The sequence below is a fragment of the Pinus tabuliformis genome, chromosome 5_2 (genome assembly GCF_031772625.1).
Source record: "Pinus tabuliformis cultivar Carrire ecotype Pingquan chromosome 5_2, CPIR1, whole genome shotgun sequence".
In the NCBI taxonomy this organism is placed as follows: Eukaryota; Viridiplantae; Streptophyta; class Pinopsida; order Pinales; family Pinaceae; genus Pinus; species Pinus tabuliformis.
In genome coordinates, this window is record NC_142306.1 from 241,419,790 (window position 1) to 241,447,076 (window position 27,287).

General features: G+C 39.3%; 1 protein-coding gene across 2 annotated transcripts in view; it reads right to left on the reverse strand.

The window, feature by feature from the left end:
• Positions 1-27,287, reverse strand: part of LOC149158436 (Transmembrane proteins 14C) — a 252,552-nt gene that overhangs the window by 18,209 nt on the left and 207,056 nt on the right. The window contains exon 5 of one of the 2 annotated variants that reach the window (XM_089436216.1): positions 24,374-24,414. The exons of the other annotated variant lie outside the window; for it this stretch is intronic. Coding sequence (XP_089292342.1) covers positions 24,374-24,414 — 41 coding nt within the window. The remainder of the gene's footprint in view (positions 1-24,373; positions 24,415-27,287) is intronic. 2 annotated transcript variants of the gene reach the window in all.

A 27,287-nucleotide genomic window follows, 5' to 3' on the forward strand; every position in this document is an offset into this window, starting at 1 on the left:
CCCAGTGGAGGCCAAACGCCAAAATTATAATTGAAAAATTGGCCGATTCATTGGAAAATCGTTGAGGGCGTGAGCATACTTTTTGCCTGGCACGTGTTTTTGGCGGCATTCTTGTTTGACAATCGTGGGTCGAGCAGACAGTCAGGACCGAACTCCAGATTTGATTTCTTCATAAAGTAGCCTTGACATCGAGCAATCTTTGTCTATTAAAGGGAAGTCCAAAACCATAAGAACCTCCAGTTATATTTCCATGTAAAGGATTGACGTAAAGTCCAGTGCTTTCGAAGCTAAGGGGAACAGATTCTCACTCTTGTTGTCTTCAGGCTGATCGTGGGAGATCTGATAATTTTGGAGGCAGGACTTCGATTCCAAAATTGTAATCATATTGCTAGAGCAAAATATTGGTCCCCTTTTTGAAGGTAGAGTCCCTTTACTGAAGGAGAGTGGTCCTGTGCAAAGAATTCATTGACTGACATTTCGAGCAGAAAGAGGACGAGATTCATCCTGCAGATGGAATAAAATTTGAAGGTGATAGGGACAAGTTGGTATCAACAAGCTGACAGTTCGAATCTCAGTTTAAAGGGTAATGTGTACCCAACCAGAGTCGTCCTCACATTTTAGTGTTGGACAAGTTTTTATTGTATCCTGAGCTACGGAACTGAGTGTGTTAAGTGGGGAGTCGAGTCACTGTATTTCCAGGCTATGCACTCATTTGTTGTATGTGAGACCTAATATCATTATTCTTGTACATATATACTTATTCCAGCGAGTTTGGTGGCTCGTGGGTGTCATCTGGACTGTGGGTAGTCTCATATTTCTATTGTTGGACGTGTCTGGAACTACCCTTGCTACATAGAGGAGATACTGTATGGACCACAAGCTGTTTGCAGTAGACTATTGGTTGATTGAACGACCACCCTATACTCTGTCCCATGTCGGACGTGCTTGGAACAGTTTAAGCAACACATGGATACATTCAGCAATTGTTGGAAGGCTTATTGACTGTTAGTGCATTTCTCTCTCTTGAACTCACTCAAGCTACTACAGGAAACCAGGTTCCTCTGCATATTCACTTAATGTGTTCTTGACTTAATTGTTGATATAAATTGCATATGCCAACCAGCTTATTTTAATGCTAGTATAATTCCATGACACCTCATAATTTATGAGTTTAAAAAATGATTGGCAGTGAGTCTGGTTTTGACTCCTTTTATCACTTAATTCCATGCTTGGGAGATAGAATCTAAAATTGTAACCTACAACAGTGTGCCAAGGAACTGTTTGACAAAAGTTATTAGTGAGAAATTTATCACAAACCCAAAAATTGTTGAAATTTTTTGAAATCTGAAGGGAAGGGAATTTTACAGTCAACAAATTGTTTGTTAAGAAATACAGCAAACTCAGAAAAATAGTGACCTTATGCAAACATTCTGTCATGGAGGAACTCCTAAACAAACTCACAAGATTAACCAAAGAAATTGGTTCCTTGAACCACCATGCATCATTAGACCAGAAAACAAAACTGAACAGCAGACCTTTTTCAAGAGGGATCTATGCCATTCTTCAGAAAGAACAAGCAAGAGATGTGAAAAACGGACAGCAAATAGGACACAAAATCTTTGCACTTGGGACAAAATTGAAATACATGAGAGTCACAGTGAAATCCATTTTCAAACCAGATGAATTGGATGCACTTATTTCCTAAGTGTACCAATTAGAGGGGAAGAAGTTGATGTGGGCTTTGAAACCCGCCATGCTAGCTTTAATACAGCCCAAGTTTTTGGAGTACCCTTGTGAAGGGGTCACACTTCCAGTTGCCTCTTGTCTTAGTAGCATCATGATGTTGACCGCCCCTAGCTCCTTACAATGATGATGTTATGAGAAGAGTCTTCAAACTGTTGGCAGAAACCTTGCGAGACTTAGATAACTCCATGTGTCGTACATTTGAGAAGAAGCTTCAGGTTTTGGAAATTATGGCCATGACTAGGACTTATGAAATCATGTTTGATCTAGAGTGTGATGACTTGATCATGCAAATGTTCCAATGCTTTTTCAGCATTAGGAGACATCATTCAGACTCAGTCAAAACACACATGCAGTCCATCTTATCATCATGTATGAAAGGTCGCGATGCCATTTGCAAGGAGTTGCGGACTAGATTGTTGACCATTTGGAAGAGAGAACAACTGGTCTCACCTGCTACTATTGAACTAGCTGAAAGGGTGGTTGAGCAGAACATTGGGTTGTTCAGAAGACAGTGGACCAGGGAGGAGTTGCTCAAGCTTGGTGGATCATGCAGCAAGATGCGCTGAGCAGGAAGGGTCTTTGCTTCATCTGCAAAGAACCTTGTGGACCTAACCACTCATGCTTGAGTGATGCAAGGGAGGTGGCAAAGATAGAGTAGGAGGAGACTACTTCTAACTTTCGGGATGGGGATTCTTCTTTGGATGAGTCCATGGGTTCATACGAGGATGCCTCTGAGGAGCATGAGAAGTCATGTGGATGGATTGACAGCAGGCCAGAGTTATATTCCGGTGTGTATGGTGAGCAGTCAATGGATCCTATGGGAGGCATTCAACGTGATGAGTTACTAGTGATGATTCAGCATGAGTCAGCTAAGGAGGGTGATGTGCATAGTATACGTGATGAGACTTTTTTGGAGGGCCAATTAGAGCTTCATGTTGAGCCCATGATAGAGGAGATTGATGTGGGCCAAAAATTTCAGGTCTGCAGTGGAGGCCAAAATTCTGCAGCTGGGGGTCGAATTTGTGCTACTAGAAGAGATTTGACTAGGTTTGACTTGTTCAAGGGAAGTACATCATCCAAAAAGGTTGGACTTGGTCTTGGAGGGTATTGGTCTTGGTCTAGAGGTCTTCGAATTTGTCAAATGAAGAATCTACAAGGAAGAGAAGAGATTTGAAGTTTATGTGGGGTGAAGCTACAAAGACAGTTGTGTACATACAAAATTGTAGTCCCCACAGGTCTCTAGATAACAAGACTCCCGAAGAGGTGTTCACTGGGAAGAAACCAACCATAGATCATCTCTGAATTTTTGGTTGTCTTGTCTATATACATATACCTAAGGACAAAAGAAAGAAGTTGGATCCATTTGGCATGAAGGGAACCTTTGTGGGCTACAGTGACTCTTCTAAGGCCTATAGGATCTACATCAAGGAAGAACACAGAATAGAAGTTAGTCGAGATGTGACATTTGATGAAAGTATTGCATTCAAGAAATCAAAGGATCTACCTATGGACTCTGATGATGAAGAACTTTCGGTATTCAAAGAAAAAGTTACTAGGGAAGAAGAAGAATCAAACCATGAAGATGAAGGTCCCTGTGAACCAATACAACCTGTGGTAATTCCCGAAACCAGAAAAAGACCTAACTGGTTGAAGTCTACACTTCTAGATGCAGAAGGTCATGGAGCAGCTCAAGGTACATTCAGGGAAAGTAAGAAGCCCAAACAATATTATGGGTATGCAGCCTACATGACAAAACTAATTGAAGCAGAGCCATCCAATTTTGAAGAAGTGTCAATCACCAAGAATTGAAGAATGCTATGAATGAAGAATATCAATCTATAATGAAGAATGGAGTCTGGGAGATCGTACCTAGGCCTAAAGACAAATCTGTGGTAACTTCCAAGTGGCTCTACAAGATCAAACATGCAGCGAATGGAAGTATTGATAAATATAAGGCAATATTTGTGGCTAGGGGCTTCTCTCAACAAGAAGGCATTAATTATGAAGAGACATTTGCTCCAACAACAAGGTATACAACTATTCGTTCGTTGGTCTCTTTGGCAGCATCAATGGGATGGAACATCCACCAAATGGATGTCAAGATTGCATTCCTAAATGGCACAATTGATGAGGAAGTCTATATAGATCAACCCTTGGGATTTGAAATTAAAGACAAAAAGGCATATGTTTGCAGGTTGAAGAAGGCACTATATGGCCTCAAGCAAGCACCAAGGGCATGGTATGCTAGGATGGATGCATACCTTCAAAGCTAAGTTGCACGAAACGGGGAAACGGGGAAGCGAAACGAAACGCGACCTCCCCAAATTTTGGAAACGGGGAAACGCGAATATATATAATAATATATATATATATATATATATATATATATTAAAAACATTTAAAAATTATTAATATATATGTGCAAGACTGCAATCATAAAGCATTAATGATACATTTACTTAAACATTTTAACATTAAGATTAAATTTACATCACAATGATCACATTTACTCATGAGTCATCACATAATGAAAATAAAAATATAGGAACTGGAAAATCCAAAATCAGCCTTTATTTATATTAGTATATGAGGCTGCAAGTACAATAAAGACTATAAGGCTGCAAGAACTATAGAGACAAGTCACAAAAGACTAATCCTCATCATAACAATCCTCATCAAAAATAGAAGCAGCAGAATGCTCAACAGTGGATGGTGGTGCTGAAGAAGATGATGCACCAATTCCACTTCCAGAATCCTCCTCAATATTCAGGGCAGCAAGAGAGAGATCCAAATCAGGATTTTCTGCATCCACATCCCATTCTTTAGAAGGACCACTGTTGTATTCTGGACCCCTACGAGATGCAAGGCGAAGGTTGGAGTGCACATAAACAAGATCCTCTGCTTTCTGTGAGCCCAACCTATTGCGCTTCACAGAATGAATAAAACCATAAGTGCTCCAATTCCTTTCTGCTGATGAAGAGCTTGCCACTTGTGAAAGAATACGAATGGCAAGGCTTTGCAAATGTACACCATTTGCTCCATGACAAATCCACCACCTAACTGGATTCATGGTGCTTCTCTCCTCCAAAGCTGATATATCTGCATAATCATCTATTCCTGCAGCAAAACTGGCAAATTCCTCCTTTACCTCCCTATGTAGGTGAGAAGGAAACATTCTCATTAGTGCTTTTTTCACCCCAGTAGCCACCTCTCTATCCTTATGGGGTGCCTTCCTCTTCCCATTGCTTTTAGCAATAAGCTCCTCATCATAAAATTTGGGGTTCAAAGCATGTGCTAAAGTGTGCAATGGTGTATTGAAATTGTTCCACCTGTCAACAATGATTTTCTTGATCAAACCAGCAAAATGATCATCAACAAACAGAAGTTGTGGAGACTCCTGCGAAATGATTTCCATAGTTTTCTCAACCATGGAATCCATGCCATCATATACCTCTCCCAAGAAAGGTTGGTCAGTGTCAGCACTGCGGAGAAGCTCAAATGCAGGGGTTGTGAACTTTAGCAAGAAATCTACCTTGCTCCACCAATCCTCATCAAGGCACAATCTACGCACCATAGATCCCCGCTCTCAATCTGCTTGTCTCCACTCAATCCACAGTTGACTCACCACCATAGAAACTAATGCATGCTTAACCTCAACAAGGCGGCGCAACATCACGAAGTTTGAGGCATATCTTGTCTCAGCAACTTTTAACAACTCCAATTTGGAGTACTCTCGAAATATGGCCTGAGACTAGTGGTGGTTGGTGATAAATTTGATAATCTCCCTTGCATCCCCTGTGACTTCCTTTATCCAGGAAACTTTGTTGTCGATCTCCTCTAAGATCAGATTCAGATTATGGACAATGCATGGTGTCCAAAATATGTTGTCATACCTCCCCTCAATAATCAAACCTGCAGCTTTGCAAACTGGTGCATTATCCGTGATAACTTGCACCACCCTGTTAGCCCCTATTTGTTCAATAGCTTTTATAATAATATCAGCAATGAACTGTGCATCTTTCACCTCTCCTGAGCAGTCTTCTGCCTTGATAAACATTGCTCCTTTGGGGGAAGTGGCAATGATATTTATCAATGGTCTGCGCCTCATATCTGTCCAACCATCTGAGACTATGGTAACCCCAGAGCTACTCCAGGAAGAACGAATTGGAGCTAAAACGTCCTCCACAAGTTCCTTCTCATTTTTGAGAAGCTGGGTTCTGACTTTCTCATAGTTGGGCCCCTTGTACCCTTGAGGAGCTTTGTTAACTGCCCTCAACATATCTTGCCAGTAAGGAGAGCGAACAACATTGAATGGGATACCACATGCATAAATGCACCTGGCAACTCTGGAATCAGCTTCTTCTCTTGCTTGCACATTCACCAATCTAGCAATTCTGCTATCCTGAACTGATTGGGATGCCCCTGAGCCTCTGGTATGTTTGGGTGCTGCTTGTTCATGTTCTTGACTGTGACCCAGACCACCTCTCCTCTTTCTTGCTTCAACTACAATCCTTGGCTCAATGTTAGATGTAGCCTGAGTATGCTCATCATGCCTCCTCTTAGTACCATCCGCCTCATCTTGCTCTCTTTGATATGCCCTCCTTACCAACGGATCTGCTGTTTTTGTGCAACCCAGAATCCCCTGTCCTCCTCCATGCAACAGATGCGCCTTCACTCTTGGGTAGGAGCCCTTGTACGTAATATTGCAAAGAGTGCATCGCCATTCCCATGAGCCACCACCTCCACATTTTTGAAGCTTCACCACATGCCTCCAAAGAGGATAATATTCAGCCCTTGGGTTGGCCCTAGGGTTTGAAGTTGCAGCTGCACTTTGGCTGGAAGCCATTGCTGCAAAAATAAATTAAAAAAACAAATCTGTAAATAATAAATTTATAAAAACGTTTTTCATATTTTTGGCTGTATAAACCCTAGAAAAATTAAAGAAATAGTAAGAAAAAAACTAAGAAATAAATGTGGCTTACCCAAATTAATTATCTGTGGCTGAATCTACCCTAAAATGCCAGAAAAGAGGAGAAATATGGCTGTAGCTGAGCCAAATCTGCTGCAAAAATAAATTTAAAAAACAAATCTATAAATAAAAAACGTTTTTCAGCAATTTAGCTGCATAAACCCTAGAAAAATTGAAGAAATAGTAAGAAAAAACTAACAAAATGAATGTGGCTTACCCAAATTAATTTTCTGTGGTTGAAACTACCCGGAAATGCCAGAAAAGAGAAGAGAAATATGGCTGTAGCTGAGCCAAATCTGCTGCTACAGAAATCTCTTGCTGAAATCTCCTTCTCTTGCTGCTGAAATCTCTTTCTCCCGCTGCTGAAATCTACTTTGCTCAATGCTCAAAACACCAGCTACTGAAACAACTGCCAATCTCCAAGAGAAACTCCTTGCTGAATAGTGTGATGAGAGAATGAGAGGCACTGCTCTTTTATAACTTTAGAAATGGTTTCTAGAAGTGATTAGAAACCCTAAAATAAATTAAAAACTAATTAGGAAAAAAAAATAATTTAAAAACAAGTATTTTTTTGTGGGAAACGGGGCCCGTACGGCGTGGAAACGAGTTTCCGTCCGTACGGGCGCGTTTCCATTTCGGGAAACGCGCCCGTACGGACGGAAACTCGTTTCCACGCCGTACAGTACGGGGAAACTCGTTTCCGTTTCGTTTCCGTACGGAAACGGACCCCTGCCCTGCGTTTCCTGCAACTTAGCTTCAAAGGTTAGGCTTCTCAAAGAGTTCTATTGATCCAAACCTTTATATTAAGGTTGTAGATGGAGAACCTGTAATCATTCTTCTGTATGTAAATGATCTTCTCTTGATAGGTGTAGAAGGTCGAATTGAAGAATGTAAGAAGCAACTAGCAGCGGAATTTGACATGAAGGATCTTGGGTTGATGCATAACTATTTGGGACTAGAAGTCTGACAAGGACCTGATGAAGTTTATTTGGGTCAAGGAAAGTATGTGATCAAGATGCTAAAGAGGTTTGACATGATGGATTGCAAACCTATGACCACTCCGATGATCACAAACTTGAAGAGACTAAGGAGTTTTGAATCTAGCCCTATGGATCCTTCCAAGTATAGGCAACTTATTGGCTCGTTGATGTACTTGGTGAATACTTGATCAGAAATATGCTTTGCAGTAAATGTACTCGGTCAATTCCAAGTCGAGTCAAAGCACGATCATTGGGTAGCAGTAAAACATACTCTGAGATACTTGCGAGGAACCATCCACTATTGTCTAAAGTATGATAGAAGGAATGATGTCCAGTTGATTGAATATACAAACTCCAACTAGGGAGGCAGTGAGCAAGATGGAAGAAGCACTACAGGAGGATGTTTCAGTTTGGGATCCTCCATGGTTTCATGGATGAGCAGAAAGCAAGGCACATTTGCTTTGAGTAGTGTTGAGGTTGAATATGTTGCAGCCTGTGCAGTGTGAAGTAAGCAGAGAAGCAGTATGGTTGAGGAAGCTAGTAACTGACCTGTTTGAAGGTCTGATGAACCCTATAGTGATACTTTGTGATAACACCAGATGTTTGTCTGAAGATCCAGTATTTCATGGAAAGACAAAGCATGTAAACAACAAGTATCACTATATTCGAGAGCTAGTGCAAAACGGTGTGTTGCAGCTACAGTATATCTCCACTGATGAGCAAGTAGCTGACATATTGACAAAGTCACTTCCAAACAAGAAGCTTTTGTACTTGAGAGACAAGCTTGGTTTGGTTGACGTATCCTCCCTAATTGAGAGGGAGAGATAGACAACACATTCTTGTCTTCACTTGGGAAGAAAGAATTCTAGCATTCGATACTCTTTGAGAATGTGGTAGGGCAATCAAGACAAGAGTAGTCATGGACCAATATTCTTTGAGGACTAGCTATCCAAGATAAGAATAGTCCAAAGGAAGGTCATACTCAGTGAAAACCCGGGTGGAGTATGTACCTTGAGAGACAATGATGATGGTGTCTATAAATCATTGGTCTTGCCAGCGTTGTGCTCTGATCTTGTGGAGAGATAGAGTTGTTAGTCAAGGCCTTGCTATGTTACAATGTTGGTTAAATATGATGCTAGATAGATGGGTTACCAATTCGACTCTTTTTATGAGATCTCTTCAGATTGAGAATGACCATGTACCTCTTATGAATACCTCCCTAGTTAAGAGGGAGTGTCGAAAAATGTGTAACTAGGTTCAGTCTTCATAAGTATGAAATGTGTAAAATGAAAAAGAAATTATTAATGGAGGATGGGTTTCATGCTCAAGTTCTTTTATTTTATAGGTCAACCACCCATTGAGTGCTTTTAGAGTTTGTCCTAGGTTTAATAGTCATTGTCACATATTGAAGACCCTATGGGAACATTGTATCTTGCAAAGAAAAAATTGTTTTTTGTCTTTATAGTGTCAAAATTCCCTCCAAGATCAAGTCGGCCTAGAAGTTGTCAAGTCGGCCTAAATGAAGAGCCACGTCTACCTTTGAAGATGCTTATATATAGAGAGGAACTCGTCCTCCATTGGACACACTCACTCACATCTCATTCTATGCAAAGAAGAGGAAAAGAAGAGGTCGAAGAAGAAGGACGAAGAAGAGGTCGAAGGAAGTTGAAGTGCTTGGGCTAGTTCTCTCTCTCCCACGTGCAAGTCAAAGCTAGGGTTTTTGCGCTAGGGTTATCTTTAGTTCGATCTTGGAGGAAAGAGAGAAAAGAAGTCAAGTGAAAGTCACTGTGTCTCACTAGCCCTAAGTCTCAAGGAAAGGAAATTGAAAGGGAGAGGAGGCCATACGAAGAAGATCAAAGTCTTCTAGAGGAGCAGCAGCAGTTGTCAGAAGACAAAATTTCGGATCTGCATTAGTAGGTCAAAGATCTTGCAGTAGGAGGCCAAGTTGATCTTGATCTTGGAGGGTATTTGTCCGAGTCACTAGGTCACGGTATTTGTCAATGAAGGATCTATAAGAAGAGAAGAGATTTAAGGGTTTTCCCCTCAAGAGGAGGGGTTTTGGCCTTGGCTTGCAGCCTATATACAGTGTCACTATTCTTATTGTTTTGGTAGTTGTTTGATGTATCTCACACTATAATAATAAGGAACAAAGCTAATAAGGCAAAAGGTAACACAGACAATTATCAAGTTGAAGAGAATTAACATATTCACTGCCCTATTGAATTCTCAACAAATACATCATTGCATGTGAAGTAGGAAAAGAAGTTGTTTGGTTAAGGAAACTCTTGACAAATTTGTTTGGAAAGCCTCAAGATCCTACAATGATAAATTGTGATAATCAAAGCAGCATCAAGATGTTTGAAGACCATGTATTCCATACCAAGACGAAGCATATCAATAACAAGTACCATTACATTAGGAGTTTGGTACAAGATGGGGTCATGAAGCTACAATATATTCTGATGGATGAACAGGTAGTTGACGTGTTGACAAATCTCTTCTGAATAAGAAGTTTGAATATTTCAGAAGCATGCTTAGATTGGTTGATGTTATAGATTTAGCTGATAGGGAGAGATGAAGCATCTTGTGGCAATAAGATACTTGGGAGGACATCTGGCCAGCCTATGTGTTGATGTCTAGATCCCAAAGTATGAAGGGTGGCGTTGGTCATGGAGCTCCGACCTTAGATACGCACCTAGATTCCTGGGTTGGTGTTAGAGCTTAAAATCCTAATGGTACCTAGAGAGGCTAAAGCTTGAGTACACCTTAGTCCCACCCGATTAGAGTACCCTGGTCAGTTATCTAATCTATAGCACTGTGTGCTAAAACTCTTCATAGTTCATATCATTATGAGATCTTCCATGTACCTATATTTGTATGTAATTATGAATAACTCCCTATTTAAGAGCGAGTGTTGAAGAATGTAACTAGTGTCAATCTTCACTATTGCATTTGTTAAAAGAAATTTTATTGTTAAAAAAATGACTTATTAAAGCATGGGTTTCATGCTTGGGTCAATGTTTTCTAGGTCAGAGCCTCCATTAAAGGCTCCTAGGTTTTGTCTTGAGCCAATAGAGTCATTGTCACTTTTATTAGACCCTTCTTGGGTTTTTGTACCATGTAAAAGAATTATTTTTTAGTCAACAAGGTCATTTGTTACCTCCACACCAAATCGGCCCTATCCTCATGAAGTCGGTCTAAATTAAGGCAATTTGACCCAGCAGAAAGGCTAGATATAGAGAGACAAATTGACCTATTTGGAGCACTCACTCATCAAGTTCAATCTACAAGAAGAAGAAGAAGAAAAGAAGAGCGAAGTAGCTAGAGAAGGAAGAAGTTGGGAAGACCTAAAACAAGTTCTTGGGCTATCTATCTCTCACACTTGTGAAGATTCTGGGTTGTTGCTGGGGTCAAAATTTTGTATCTACTGTAGGTTTAAAATTTTGTAGGTGGGGGCCAAAAATTTGTAGCTAGGAGGCCAAAATTCTGGATTGAAGAAGTTGCTAAGAAGTTGACACTTGAATACTTTCGCAGGGGTCATCAATGAAGAGAAAGGGTTGACTTGGTGATTGGACGAGCTCTTTATCCAGGTCTAAAGGCTCTTGGATTGCCTCATCTTGATTTGAATCTACTAGTGGAAGAGTTGGATTGGGTTTTCCCCTTGGAGGGGTTTTGCCTTGGCTGAGTGACTACATCATGTGTCTCTTGTTCTTGTGGTCTTCATATACATTTAATTTGGTAGTTGCTTGATGAAAGATAAACTAATAAAAAAGTAAAAGAAGCCAACATAACTCAAGCAATTATCAAGAAAGAGGAATCAAACCCTAATTCCTATAAGCATTGATTTCTCAACACATATGACGCCTTAGACTCAACCAAATTTTGCGACACAAGACACATGATCTAGTATGATAAAAATACATACACTCTATAACACTAGGACTCACCTAAGACCTTACCAGAGAATTCCACTCTAGCTTTGGGGCATGCTTGGGAGAAAAACTCTACCAATTATTTGGATTCGGAAACGCGAACAATTAAGCAGAGGGTAAAAATCTCCCAAGAGTGAAACCCTTTGTCGTACTAGAATCATTTTTAGAATAAAACTGCAAAATATGGGATTACAATGATGATAATGACCTTAAAAATTGTATCCACTATTGTGTACTCTACTTCTTGGAACTATTGACATATGCATGGTCAACAAGACTCATATGTACAAAATCTGGTAACATGTTTAATATGATTATGTGATGTTTAAATAAAATAATTTGACTTACTTAAGAATGAATAAAGGATTAAAACTTTCTTTAGAATATGCAAAATAATGATTAACATCCAATATAATCTCCGAAAGAAAAGTTATAACTTGGTAATCAAGTTTGATCCTTGGGCACTTTGATGCATGAAGGAAGATTCGAGTGGAGATGGACCATAAGGATGTTGATGCTTGGATGAGAAGGTCATCATGGTGAGGTAAGTCTAATTTTAATTATTGTTGGTTATCTAGTTAACATGTTATTTTGCTACCTAGAAGGATGTTGCAGGAATACATGATGACAGTTGAGGCAAGTTCAACTGTATGGAATGAATGTATGAAGAATGTCGAGGGAAGCTCAAATTTGATACTTGGCAATTGTGAAGTCAAGGCATGCTCATCTTTGGATTGAAAGATAGCTGTACAAGAAGATAACCTAAAGGTCAATAAGGGAGGTCACTTTCATGCAAAAGCTACGATCAGCTTGAAGTTTGGAAAGGCTCAATACAATGCCTTCATGATAAAGATGAAAGTGATAAACAAGAAATATGACCTAGATCCTGTCACAAGATTAAAGAGTGAAGTTGGCTCCATGATACCTCGAAAGGAAGCAAGCTCGATGCAAGAGATGCAAAAGAAAGAGGGAGCCATGTAGCTATAAAGATCAAGTAGTTGACACCCTATTGAAGACAATCTATAAGGCTTGTGGTGGTTGCTTCCCATTTTGAAAGGAAGTTAGGAATCTCCTCTCGTATTGAGAGGGAGCTAAGGAGTCTCCTTGAATAGGAGCAAGGATCTCTTCTCTGATTAAAAGGAGGATAGGGATATTCTCTCTGGTTGAGAGGGAGTGACAATAGATATCACATAGGCATTCTCCTCTAGTAAGACCGAGTAAAGGTCATAAAGAGAGAATGGTAAAGTGTAACAAACAAAATTCATATACTCTGAGGAATTCTCTAATACCAATGTAACAAACAAAGTTTGTATACTCAAACAAATGCTCTGATACTGATTGGATATGCATTTGTGGTTTCCTTGAGGATAAAACGGTCCAAGAAGGGAAAGGTGTCGACACTCTTTGAGGATGGGACATGTATCCAAAATAAGAGTGGTCGAAGAGAACCAATATTCCTTGAGGATTTAGGAATGGAAATCCAAGATAAGAATAGTCCTAAAAGGACATACCTTGTGAACATTCAGATGGGTTATGTGCCTTGTAGAGGTAGTGCATTATCACACGTAAAGCCTCCCAACATAATGCTCTTGAATGAAGTACAGTCTATCTAGTTAGGCCTCAGAGACAGTGTCAGTCATAATGATGATGCTTATAGTTGGCTTATCAATCTGACTCTTCTAATGAGAACTCTTCAATTTGAGAATGATGTTGTATTGTTTGTACAATTATGAATACCTCGCTAGTTAAGAGGGAGAGTTGGAAAAGTAACTAGTTTCGGTCTTCATAATTGTTGTTGTAGTCATTTCAATATGTATCTTATGTAACAAACAAAAGAAGAAAAGAAAAAAGTTATTATTTTAAAGCATGGGTTTCATGCTCTTTATTGATGGTCTTCTAGGTAAAAGCATGTTCTTCATGCTTCTAGGGTTTGTTAGGTCTTAGGATTTATTTTCATGAGTCAAAGGAGTCAACATCATGTTTATAAGACCCTTCTGGGCAAAATGTAACTGGAAAAAGAATTATTTTTGAGTCTAGAAAGTCTTGGAAACTCCAAAAGTACAAGTCAGCCCTGGCAGCGTCAAGTCGGCCTAAAGGAGGGAATTTGACCCCTTGGAAAGGCTATATAAAGGAGCAATTCGACCTTATTTGTGACTCACTAACCAAGAAGTTCAATCTCAAGAAGAAAGCTCGATCTATAGCTGGGACGCAGGAGAAGAAGATAGTGAAGGTCTAGAAGAAGAAAGAAAGGACAAAAATCTTGTTTTTGAGCTCTATCTCTCTCACACGTGTGAAGTTATCGGGTTTGTGCAGCTACAAAGGAGGTCGAAATTGCAGGTCTAAGTTGCAGTAGGACGAATTGCAGTATCAAGTTGCTAGGAAAAGGAATATTTTGTCTTGACTTTGTTGACCTTAGAGGATCTGTCTTGCTCAAGGAAGGATCTCTTGAAGAAGTTGGATTAGGATTTCTGCAGCAGCTTCAAGGCCAAAATTATAGGGTCGAAGTTGCAGGTCTAGTATTGAAGCTGGAAGGTCGAAATTGTAGTTTGAAGTTCGTTGGTGCAGAATCAAGGAAGGACTTGTTGAAGGGCTGACTTGGTACTTGGAGGAGGACTTGGTCTAGGGTTTGGGTCTTTTTTGTCTCATTCGAAGCAAATTCTATAAGAAGAGAAGATTTTTAAGTGTTTTCCCTTTTAGTTGCCCTGGATGAGAGCCTAATTTTTGTATCCTCTGTTGCTACAGTTTTGTTCTTGATATTTGCTTGATAAAAAGATCTAACTAAAGAACATAAGAAGACTAACTAAGTTCACAAGAAAATATTAAGGTTAAGGAAATTGGAATTAATCACTACCACTTTGCATTTTTCAACATATGCATGTGCATTTACTCAGTTGTGAATGTAAAGAATCTGAAACTCTATGTGCCTTCCATGCTAGATCAAGAAAAAGATTAGGTCCTACCTTTTGTGGAGGATTTGGCACTAGATGCTTAGGCAAAGTTGACAAAAGATACATTTTTGCAGAAGAGGTCCAGAACTACAAGACAGGGATAGCATGACCTTTGGAAAATTGGGTTGAAAGGAAAACTTCCAAGAAAGGCTAAATGGTACACCCGAGCAAAAGGTAGAGGAAAACTTTCCTCGCCTCATTCAATAGAAGCTTTTGGGAACCAAAAGCCTCCTAAAATGGGGAGGTGTGATCCGAATTGGATCATGGTATTATTTTTCATCCATCTCGATACTTTCAAAGTGGAAAAAGTGGAGGAATCAACCCATAAGACCACTTTTACTAGCAGGACCTAGTTTGGCAAATCGGGGTCTGAAACCTTTCGAGAGCCTTTTGAGGCATCAAATGAAGTTTTCTTGGGGTTAAAACTTTGTCGCTTTAGCACCACACCTTTTTCTTCTATTTTGTACAAGGAGACCTTTACAGTGGCACAAGAATCGTCTCAATCAAAATCTGTGTGCAAAAGTTATGCCACTCAGAAGTTGACCTTCCTGTCTTGTCCACCATAATTCGAGAGGATGTCACGGCAACCCCCATTACTTAAGGAAAAAGAGTTAGCCATGTGATCATGAAGAAGAAGACTCTAGAAGAGTCCATATTATGACTCTGATTAAGAGTTGAGGGAGTCAAACCTATTGATTTTTGCATGGTCTTCTATACAGATAATTTTTTTTAAAGATTTAATCCAATTCATATTCTTAATCATTACTTCACCATTCAATAATTATATAGAAGACATTAGCCATAAAACATTTAAGATAGTAAGAACATGAAGAGACAGTCCACACAAGGAACACAAAGATTTATCCTGGGAAAACCCTTATGGGAAAAACCTAGCAACCTTTTTCAATAGAGAATTCTTCAACTCAACAAAGACACATCTAAGTCCAACTAGGTCAAACCTGGTCTAAGGCTCATCCTCCTAGTCAAGTCAATCTGGCCCATGTTCTTCTTATGCAAAATACCATGCCTCAAATAAGCCTTCCTATCTCAAATAAGAGAGTCTCCCTGCCTCCGACATATTCTCCTTTTCTGCCATAGAGATAGACTACTCCCTGCCAGAGAGATCATGTATTTGTTACTTTAGAGAAGAGACATATTCGCTACCTCAAAAGATTATATGAGTTGCCTCAAAAAACCATACAAGTTGCCTAAGAAACACATACGAGCTGCCTCTAAAAAACATATGAGCTACCTCAGGAAACCATATGAGTTGCCTCAGGAATCCATATGAGCTACCTCTAGAAACCATACGAGTTGCCTCGGGAGATACATCATATTCTGCCTCAGACCTTGGGAATATGCCTCAGATAGATGCGAGCTACTACTTGGCCAAATGGAGGAACAAATTGACCCTTTAAATAGTTTTTCCTTAGGTTGAATGGACGTGACTTTTGAATGAAGCTGAAATGTACAATTTTAGAGGGCCGACTTGACTAGAAGGAGGTCGACCTTAATTTTGGAGCCAAAAACTTTTACTTCAAAAATTCAAATTTCTTCTTTTGAAAGTCACACTAGGACTTTGACTCGAAATAATTTTTCTTTTGAGTCTTAACATTTAAAATATGCTTTACAAATTCATAATGACTCAAGCATACATTATGAAGACCGACCATAGTTACAAAAATTAACAAAACCTAACCACTAGTAGGCTACCAGGTTGTGTTATAACCAGGCCACTAGGAGGAAAAGGGGTTCTATTCTTTTTTAGTGCATTTGTCCCGTAGACAAGTGGAGTAGCCAAGAGGAATAGGGAGAGAGCCTACACAGAGGAGTTGTGCACTATAGTAGCCCATGGGCCATAGGCCTTACATCTTTGTACTCACAACCATCTTTTAGTCAAAGAAAGAGAGAAAAGCAACCTCACCTTCCAACTGGGTTTTCTCCTGAAAGGGTTTCCCAAGTTATATCCTATGTCAAATCATGGCTTGTGAGTTTTAATTTCACTGTTCTACATAGTTAGATTTTGCATCCATACACAATAAACAATAATTTATAGATCCAAAAATCTAAAGATTAATAAACCCTCATAGTGTATATTTCGTATTTTTAAGGATAATTTTATCAGATTTGTTGTGATAAACTATCTAGTGGAATATCCATAGTAGTTTATTGATCATGGCCCCTACAATGCCCGTACAAACCTATCATTTCTAGTGATTCAAAGGTCGGTTCCTAGAGTTTTGTGCTCTAATACCATGTTAATTTCTTAAACTTAACACTTGCCAATTAGTTCCTAGCTAAGAAACCGGATTCCTCCTCCCCCCTGTGTCCCGAATCCCACAAATCGGACACAATTCTCTAAGACATGTGTCTGATTCGCAACTTTAATGTGCCCTGGCATGTGGGATTCGACAGGCACGCAAGTCTAATTCGATGGGCCAGCGAGTCCCGATTTTGAGACATGTATCCCTCTAAAAGTATGTCGTGCGGCATTTAAAGCCTTATTTGGGACCATTTCTCACTCATTCTTGAGTCTCTCTTGTTGTGGGTGTGTGGGAGCAACTACCAAAGGGTTTGGGAGTATTTCGGAGGCGATTCAAGCAACAGGAAATTGCATTTCGCTTCTATTTTTTTGCATTTTCGCTACAACAGTTTGCATGTCCATTTTTTTTACAAGTTTGTGAATTTTTTCTTTATTTTTTTATAACATTCATGGCTCAATCAAAGGTAGCAGGGAATGGGCAAAGGAAGGGGAAGAATGTCCCCATTGGTAATACCCCTCTTGTTCCAATTTCATCAAGGCCTGCAAGTGTTCCCTCTATTGGAAGTGGGGTTGCAACAACAGCTAAAAATGTTAAGGGTAGAATAAATTTAGAAAGACAACAGGCTCAAGAAATCAAATATCCCTTGTGGAAGTATGTCACAAGAGATCAAGGGCCAAGGAGCAAGTTGAAGGGAGGAGGCAATGTTGCTTGGAAATGCAACTATTGCAACAATCATTTCAAGAGCACTTATTACCGTGTGAAAGCTCATTTGTTGGGCTTACTAGGTTGTGGAATTGGAGCATGTGCAAATGTGTCTTTAGCTAAGAGGAAAGAAATGGAAAAAGAGGCCAATGTTGGTGTGGCAAGGGTGGTTGCATCATCTAAAAAAAGCAAGAATGATGATCCCCTTCCATTCTTGAGGAAAAGCAGCAACAAATTTCCATTTGAGAGTTTTGGTGGGGGGTGGGTAAAGTAGCGAAAAGAAAGGCAGTGGCACTTGGTCCAATGGACAAGATTTTTCAGAAAGAGAGACAGGAAGAGATTGATATCACCATTGCATTATTTTTCTATCTGAACTTCATATCCTTTAATGTTGCACACTCACCTTTATTTCTTGAGATGTGTCAAGCACTAACTCAAGGGGCTCTATCAGGGTATGTGCCTTCTAGGTCAAAGAAGCTTAGAACCACATTGTTGACTAAGGCAAACAAAGAGGTCGAAAAAATGCTTGAGCCTATTAAATCAGCATGGCCAACATTTGGGGTTAGTACTGTTTCTAATGGACAGATGGATCTAGCACGCCACCCACTCATCAACTTCATGGTGTCTTCCTTGAATGGACCACTTTTCTTCAAATCGGTGGATGTACTTGGACAATACAAGGATGCACAATATATTGCTGAGTTGTTCATTAAAGTTATTGAAGATGTATTCTTGTGTGCAAATCATTACAAACAATGCACCTAATTGCAAGGTTGTTGGCGTGATTGTGGAAGCTAAATGTCCACAAGCATTTTGGACACCTTATATTGTCCATTCCTTGAATTTAGCACTTAAAAGTTAAAACTATTGCTTCTCATGTGCCTTGGATTGGAAGTATTATTGAGGATGCACATCATATCTGCAACTTTGTACAAAATCATACAAATGCCCTCACAATCTACAAGGAGTACACCCATCTATCATTGTTGAAGATTGCAGATACACAGTTTGCCTCTTCATTCATCATGTTGAAGAGGTTGAGAGAGGTCAAGACCGCTCTTGGGACCATCGTTATTTCAAAGTTTTGGTCTTTTTGGAGAAAGACAGATCAAGCAGCCTCAAAAAGAGTCAAGGACACAATGTTAGATGCTTGGTGGGAGAGGGTAGATCTCACTATTAAGATCATGGACCCTATCATTGCTTTACTACGATTTGCAGATACAGATCAACCCATCCTAGGAGAGGTTTATGAGGGATGGGATTCCATGATTGAGTCCATGAGGACCATTATTTTACAAAGTGAGTGCCCTGAGTACGAGACATCATCAGAGGCCTTCTTCACCACCATACAGGATATTCTTGTCAGCAGATGGGACAAGAATTGCACACCTTTGCATTGTTTGGCTCACTCCTTGAACCCAAAATACTACAGCCATGAGTGGTTGAATGGTGGACCTTCCTGCGAATTCCCTCCTCACATGGATGGTGAAATTTCACAAGGGATGAAGGACGCATTGAGGCAAATATTTCAGGATAGAGCATCCCTTGATGAGGTGGAGGATGCCTTTGCATTGTTTTCCAACTAGCATTGGGTGATTTGCAGGCTATGTTGTGATTAGAGATAAGGGGGCTAAGAAGCCCTATTCTTGGTGGGCAACTCATGGGGCAACAAGCCCTCCTCTACAACAATTAGCCATGAGGCTCCTCTCTCAAGTGACTTCATCCTGTTGTTGTGAGAGGAATTGGAGCACATATGGGAATTTCTATAGTGTCAAGAAGAGCAGGCTTGAGCAGTCCAGGGCAAAGACAATGGTGTATGTGCACATCAACCTTTGTCTTATTTACAGGTTGAGGAAAGAGTGATTGAAGGGAAAGACAAAGATGTGGGATGTCTTTCCTCATGATATGGGTTTGGACAGCAGTGTTGAGTTGGCATTGGCCAACTTTTATCTTAATGACCCAGTGCTACAACCTGTCACTTTTGATGATGGTGATACTCTTGAGGGGTCATCCTCCACACCAAGAGATGTAGAGATTACATTGGATACAGAGGAGGAAGATGCAGCAGAGGAGAGTAGTGGTGACCATGACAATGATGTTGATTTTGATGATGATGATTGATGACCTACCTGCTACCTTGTAGTTGTTTTGTATTTGTTATTTCTATTTTCCATTGGCATTGCTAATTTGCTACTACCTATGTAACACATTTTGATTTTGATGACTTAATGAGAAAACTGTAGTTTCTTGTCTTTCTCCTATTGGATCATTGATGAATCTGTCACAATTGTATTTGTATACATAATGTTACATTGTACAACTTACAAATCTTAAATTTACAATGTAGAATATAGATTTACGTCTGAATTTGTATCATGAATGAGAATTTGTGTAAGAAATATTTATTGAGCATTAATTTTTAATATATATATATGTATAATGTGTCCTACGTGTCCTGTCCCTGGGGGTCTACGTGCCCCTTGTCGGACACTCAAATTTGCGTGTCCTGCATGTCCCATGTCCCCACGTCAGGTGACTTAGGTTCCTAGCATATTATTACAAATATACTAAATAAAAACAAAACTAGGTTCTTAATACAATTATTCAACAAAAGAAACCCTTCTCAACCACATCTCAATAACATGTAGCACATACAAATTTTGCCCAATGAAATTATTTCTTCATTAAATAAAATCCTACTTGGTCTCCCGTCATGGGATCATGGCCCAACTCAAAAATTTACAACTACAAAATACCCTGGATCTGATCCAACTGATCAAACCCTAAATCTATGCTTGATCTCCTTGGTTAACATAGATCTCATGTGTTGCACCCCTGCACCTTCCTCAAATTTGGCACACTTAAGTATCACACTCCTCACTTGAAAAAATTCATCTTTTAATGGCTTGTGTCATTGTATGGTGAGTCTTTCTCCTCCTTAGCCTCGTTTTATAACTTTAAATTGAGATAAACCCTAATCTCCAAAGTGATGGATGGCCAAGATTAGATCTCACCTCACTTGAGATCAACAATTGAGATTAAAACATGATCACTAAAATAGAATTAGATATTTTACATTTCCTAAGCTTCTTTAGCTCAAGATCCAACATAATTAATTATGTAATTTTCCAATGTTATATTTGAGTTAAGTTACCATAGCAACTTACTCAATACTTGAGCAGGTGTCTTAAGGAGACTTTGGGCGACTTTTGCATGCGTATACACTTTGGCCTTTGTTGAATTACATGCTCAAGATACAAACATTAACATATTTGTTATGCTCATTGTGTGCGGTGGCTTTTATTTGTATCCTTTTTTCTTGATCAAATTGTATTATCGTGGATATAATATAGTAACATTTTCTACACAAAGTTAATAGGTTGTGCCACATAGGGGATACAAACCTGGAATGTAAAAACTAGGGGGCATCCCAAGTTGATCACTTCGAATAGTTGAACCATTCGGAAAGGGAGCTTCAATTTGGGAAAAATTCATATTCATCACTCGCTCAAATTGAAGATCAGACAACACCCTACAAGGGGCCATTCCTAGCCTAGTTCAAAAGTTGGAGAAGGTGCTAAGTCAATAATGGAGGCGAATTTTCTTCCAAGAGACCAAACCCACTCCCTTGATCATATATAGGATTGATTCAAGAATGTGCAAGTTTCACTCCCTGATAAAGTTGAGGTAAATTAGGCACAAGGGATTAATCCAACAACCATTTTTACTTCAAAATTTCTAAAACATTTTTCTAATTTTCAACATTAGAGTATGATTTAATTATTTGCTAGATTTAAGCTGTTCTTAACTCATTAGCATGTTAAACCTTAGAATTTGAATTTATTGCTAGATAGTCCAAGGATAGATACATGGTTTTATTGGGTTATTTTGCAGATCTGAACTTGTTTGTTGGTGCACCTGCATAAATCTGCAACAAAAATCAAAGACTTCACATTCCCAAATAGGTAAGTACCTTATTGAAGTCTTATTCCATGACTCTAATACCCTATACTTGCTGATTTTACATATTTAGACTCTAGAGTCAAATATTTACGCTTCCACCCATAAAGAAATCATATCTTAAATATGGAAATTATTTAGGCACTTGGCCTAAAGTGACGCATTCTCAATCATCAAATAAAACAATCTCTAGCTTGCTGCAAATTATTTAGGCACTTGGCTTAAAGGGACACATTTCCAATTCCTAGAGAAAATAATTTCTAGTTTGCTGGAAATTGACTTTTTTTGCTATTACAGGTTGGTAAGTGGGTTTCGAAGGCTCATTTAACACCCTCTAACCCTCCCACCCCAGAACTCTGTTTTAGGAGTGCCTTGGACCTAAAAGATTGATATCCGTATTTTTATGCGGACATTACAGTCTAGTTTTACAGGACAGCAAATTGTTTTCACCCGTAAGTCTTAAACCAAAATTCCAAACAGAGAACTAATAATATATTTGGTTAAGATAATTTTTGTACACCAGAATTGATTGGTCATACAATATATTTTTGTTATTTTGGCATTTTTAATCTGTTGTTTGGTTTTCTGCTGCACATCATACCCAAAGACAGTTAGATAGTTCTGAAAGTTAACACCTCCACCTCACTTTGACCTAATCTAAGGCACCGGTCTTACTTGAAGTTGCTCGAAGTTTTAATTAAGAATCCTCCCTTGACCATTTAGGAGGTTGTCAGATCTAAAAAGCAGGGGCTTCGGCCGAGGTGACAGTGGGTTCCTGCCTTGTGTGTGCCCATCTAGTAGGCTTTCCAAGACCTTAGCAACCCTGCTAATCAGATCAGTAACAAGACATGTTGGGTTGGGTAATTCCCTGAGAGGATATGCATGCTTAAAGTTACAATGGTTTCATAAGATATTATTCTATCTAGGAAAATTACTGGAAGGTTAATAAATGTAGTGTTTCTATGTTACAAGATGTATGTGTATGATTCTAGTGTAGGTGTGGCAAGTGTGTGTGCGTGTATAATTCAAAAAAATAGCTCTACTTGGCAGTATTATTGTCATGATCATTAAAATTTATACATTAACGAAGTATTAAGATACATACATCCATTCAATAAGAGCATTCAAGAATCAATTGACAATAAATATAAGGTTCATCAGTCTAGAATTTTCGATCTGAAAAAGATAAAAAGGCCCATACAAAAAGTCTTGAATTTATCTATATGTATATACGCCAAATGATAAAATGTCAAGAGATGAGAGTCCACCACCAAAATTAAAATTACTCCTTGTCATCATGTTATTTGCCACCCTCCATATCATTCAAATTCTCAACTTGATGATACTAATTGTAAAAGCACTACCAGAGCAAGATGTAGAAGCCTAACCATATACACCAGCACCTCCCATAATTGACTCTCCATCTGCTCAAAAACACTTTGATGAATGAACATCCCAAGGAAAAATCATCAAGCATCATGGTAGGGAAGTCCCAATCACCATCTTCATGGTTCACATCCCACAAATTTGTACTCATCCTTTAATGAAAGAGAAGGAAAAGACTTGTATGTACTATGAATATATACAAGGTCTTCGGCTTATATTGATGCCAACTCATTCCCTTCAAATAATGGATAAACCCATAAGTGCTCCAATTTATCTCAGCCACTGAAGAGCTAGCAACCTGTGAAAGAAATCGAACAGCTAACAACTACACCTCATTGGCATCAGATCCATAATGTGACCACCAAAAGATTGCTCCCATCAAGCCCCCTATTAACAAGTACTTGGACATTTCCAGATGTCCCAATGCTATTGCTAAACATAGTAAACTGATTACAAAATAATAATGTCTCAGTCATATTCAGAAATATTTTTACAAATGTTGTTATGAATCGAACAACTACATCTTTGTCTTTATTTAGTGGCACCCTCTAAACCCCAAACTAGTTCAAGTAAATCTCATCACAGTACTTGGGGTTCAAAGCATATGCCAGCATGCAAGTATTGTAGATGTCCCACCTAATAATAAGTATTTCCTTGATGGTGTTGAACAACTCGAGATCTTTCACTTCTCAAACTTATTGAACTCTCTAACATACAATCAAGGACCCCATAAACATCGCCCATCATAGACACATACATATCACAACGCTACAAGAAATTAACAATGAGCTCACATATTGGATTGAAAAAGGCTACTTAAACCCACCAAGCCTCATGAAAGATAATCTGCTTTGTGCTTTGCAGTTTGCACCCTTTTGGTGTTTTTCTTGTCTCCAAGGTTACAACTATCTGCTAAAAGGATATGTCACACTTTATCTCATTTTATCTCATTTTCTTTTGGCATGACTGTGGCATACAATGGTGCATTCTTAGAAAGATTAGCGTAGATTGGCACATTAGTATGGTCTGCTTCCCTTAGGCAAACTATCTATTAGCACTGGTTGGGCTCACCCCCTAGACGACATGTACAAAATGACCATTGTGATGTCAAGGCCATATTGGAGGGATTGCAAGTAGAGTTTGGTTGACTGCAGCAGTATGATTCATGGAGGAGCTATTCTAGAATCTAGTTTCTAGATTGATTCCATGAAAATCCGAAGGACCAAAGTGGGCTGGGAATGAGGTTTCGCAATAGCTTGATCATCTACAAAAATTGGACAAGTCAAAAATCTTTGTTCTTGATTGTTAATGTGTACTCTATATAAATCTCAAGACCTATATATTGTCCTATATAAATCATCAAGGAGAGAACAAAGCAGCAAAATGAGAGTGTACAGTACCATTTTATAAGAGATTTACACCAGAGAAGAAAAAACTTCAGAAGCCATTCCCCAAATACAAACATTATAAAAATCTACACACATACCTGATAAGTGCAATGATTCCAGTCGGAAATATGTTCTTTGTCTACACAATCATATGGTTGAAAATCATTAGTATCTAATCATGTTCACAAGAATTGAAAGTATCTTTAAATATTGTTGATATCATTAACAATTTGACAAATTTATCACACAGTCACATGCATATTGTACGACTCGAAATAAAATGTGAATAATGACAAAACTTCGTGCAAAAGTGTAAACGTTGAACAAACAAAATACTGAATCTCTTCATATTCCCAAATGAAAAAACTAGTTCTAACTTCTTGGACAATGACACGCGATTCTTCCTTTACCTTCTGAAGGTGCAGTTGATAGGGTTGCTTATATTAAAAGTAATACTCATTAAATCACACACATCCTGAACAATTTCACATATTAACTGCAATAAGATGCACAAGAAATAATATTCCTTGCCAAACTTATTACATTCATCGTCATGCTATCCTAACTTTAGGTTTCTAGGTAGTTACAAATCTACTAGCCAAAATGCCTCCAACCATATAGGATTGTAGTTATTTGACAGAATAAGTAGAAAGTATTGATAGAGTTAGCATAATCTAATGGTCATATTGTTGAGAAATCAATAGGGCAGCAATTAGGGTGAATTCTCTTTACTTGATAATTGCTTGTGAAGATATATGTAGGCTTCTTTTACTTTTATTGTGTTTTTTTCATCAAACAATTACCAAAACCATAAACCATGAAGATCACAAAAAGAACAATGAACACATGTTAAAATTGGCAACTAGGGCCAAACTCCATATGGGTCACCTTATTTATGACAGCTGATATTTTTCTTGGATTCCTCTCTCTGAGAGGTGTAGGATTGATCTAAAGATCATCCGATTCCGACATGTAAAAATGAAGATATGAATTTATTTGTATTATTGACAAATTGTCAAGGTCGGCCAGCAAGCAAAACAGGCATTTTTACCCCCAGCTCATCCTCAACGTTGCATATAAAAGGAGGAGACCTCAAGTCATTATTCCATCATCTCATCCTCACATCTCTCTCTCTCCTCACTTGATTGGGTACGCTAATCTGGGCAGCATCTCTCACACATGCGAAGGAAGAAGGAAGATTTCTGTTTGGGCTGCGTTGACCAGTTTGACCGAATTTCAGAGTTGCTGTTTTGGGCTGCGTTGACCAGTGTTGACCTCCTCTTGACTGTGGATTTGTGTGAGGGTCTTCTCCTTGGCAGGCCACAGATCTGGGCACGAAAACAGAGGTGATCTGACCTCTGGTTTGACCAGTATTTGACTGGACTTTTCGGATTGTTTTGGGCTGATTCATCTTTCTGTTGGAGGCCAAGTTGACTGGGCTTTGACCGAGCTAATTTGGAGGTCCTATGATTGTATGTTAGAGAGCTATGCATATACAACTTTTGGACCTCCTTTTGGACCTATGGATCCTATTGATCCTCCTCCCAAAGAGCCCTCCTCCTCCAAGAGGAGACCCTCATGGCTTAGGAAGACTCTTGAAGATGCCGAGAGACATATTGCACAGAAGGGGACTTTCCGTGAAAGCAAGAAGCCGAACAGGTATCAAGGATACTTGACTGTCATGAGCACTATCATTCAAAATGAACCTTCATCATTTGAAGAAGTCGTGAAGCAACAAGTTTGGAAGGATGCTATGAATGAAGGGTACAAGTCTATTATGAAGAATGATGTCTGGGATGTGGTCCCTAGACCCTAGGACAAATCGGTTGTCACCTCTAAGTGGCTCTACAAAATCAAGCATGGAGCTGATGGAAGTGCTGAAAAGTTCAAGGCTCGCTTTGTTGCCCAAGGCTTCTCTCAAAAGGAAGGTGTAGATTACGATGAGATATTTGCACCTGTTGCCAAATACACGACCATCTGCTCTATCATAGCTCTTGTTGCCTCGCAAGGATGTAACCTACGTCAGATAGATGTCAAGAGCATGGTTCAATCAAAGAGGAAGTCTATGTGGAACAACCCAAGGGGTTTGAGGTTCGTGACCAGGAATCTCATGTATGCAGGTTGAAGAAGGCTCTCTATGGCTTGAAGCAAGCACCCCGGGCTTGGTATGAGAGGATTGATAACTATCTGATGAAGTTGAGATTCATTAGGAGTGAAGTCGATCCGAACCTTTACTTTAAGGTTGAAGATGATAAACCTCTCATACTGGTACTTTATGTGGACGACCTCTCTCTGACAGGTGCATACCCTCCCATTCACAAATATAAGAGGGAGTTAGCTTCCAAATTTGAGATGAAGGACCTAGGACTAATGCACTACTTCCTAGGGTTGGAGGTCTGGCAAAAGCAAGGAGAAATTTTCCTATCTCAAGGAGAATATGTTGTGAAGATATTGGAAAGATTTGGGATGGTTGACTGCAAGCCTGTGACTACCCCGATGGAACTTAACTTCAAGAAGTTATGTGGTAGTGTTGTCGGACCTGTATTGGGAAATGCTTCTAAGTATCGTCAACTCATAGGAGCGTTGATGTTCTTGGTGAACTCCCGTCTAGATATATGTTTTGCAGTTAATACGTTGAGCCAATATATGGTTGAGCCTCATCACACACATTGGATTGGTGCCAATAATCTTCTGAGATATCTTCGAGGCACAAGCACTCATGGACTGAGATATACTGCCGGAGATGTAAGGCTGCATGGTTATTTTGATGCTGATCGGGCTGGCAGTGTGGTGCATCGCAAGAGCACTTTTGGGTGTTTCTTTTCTTTGGGCTCTACTTCGATGTCCTGGATGAGCAGGAAGCAGAAATCGATTGCCTTGAGCACCGCTGAGGCCTGTTGTGAAGTTGTCTGGTTGAGGAAGCTCTTCGGTGAGTTGTTTGGACATGTGTTGGATACCACCGTGATCCTCTGCAACAACTAGAGTGGGATCCGATTATCAAAGATCCTATAT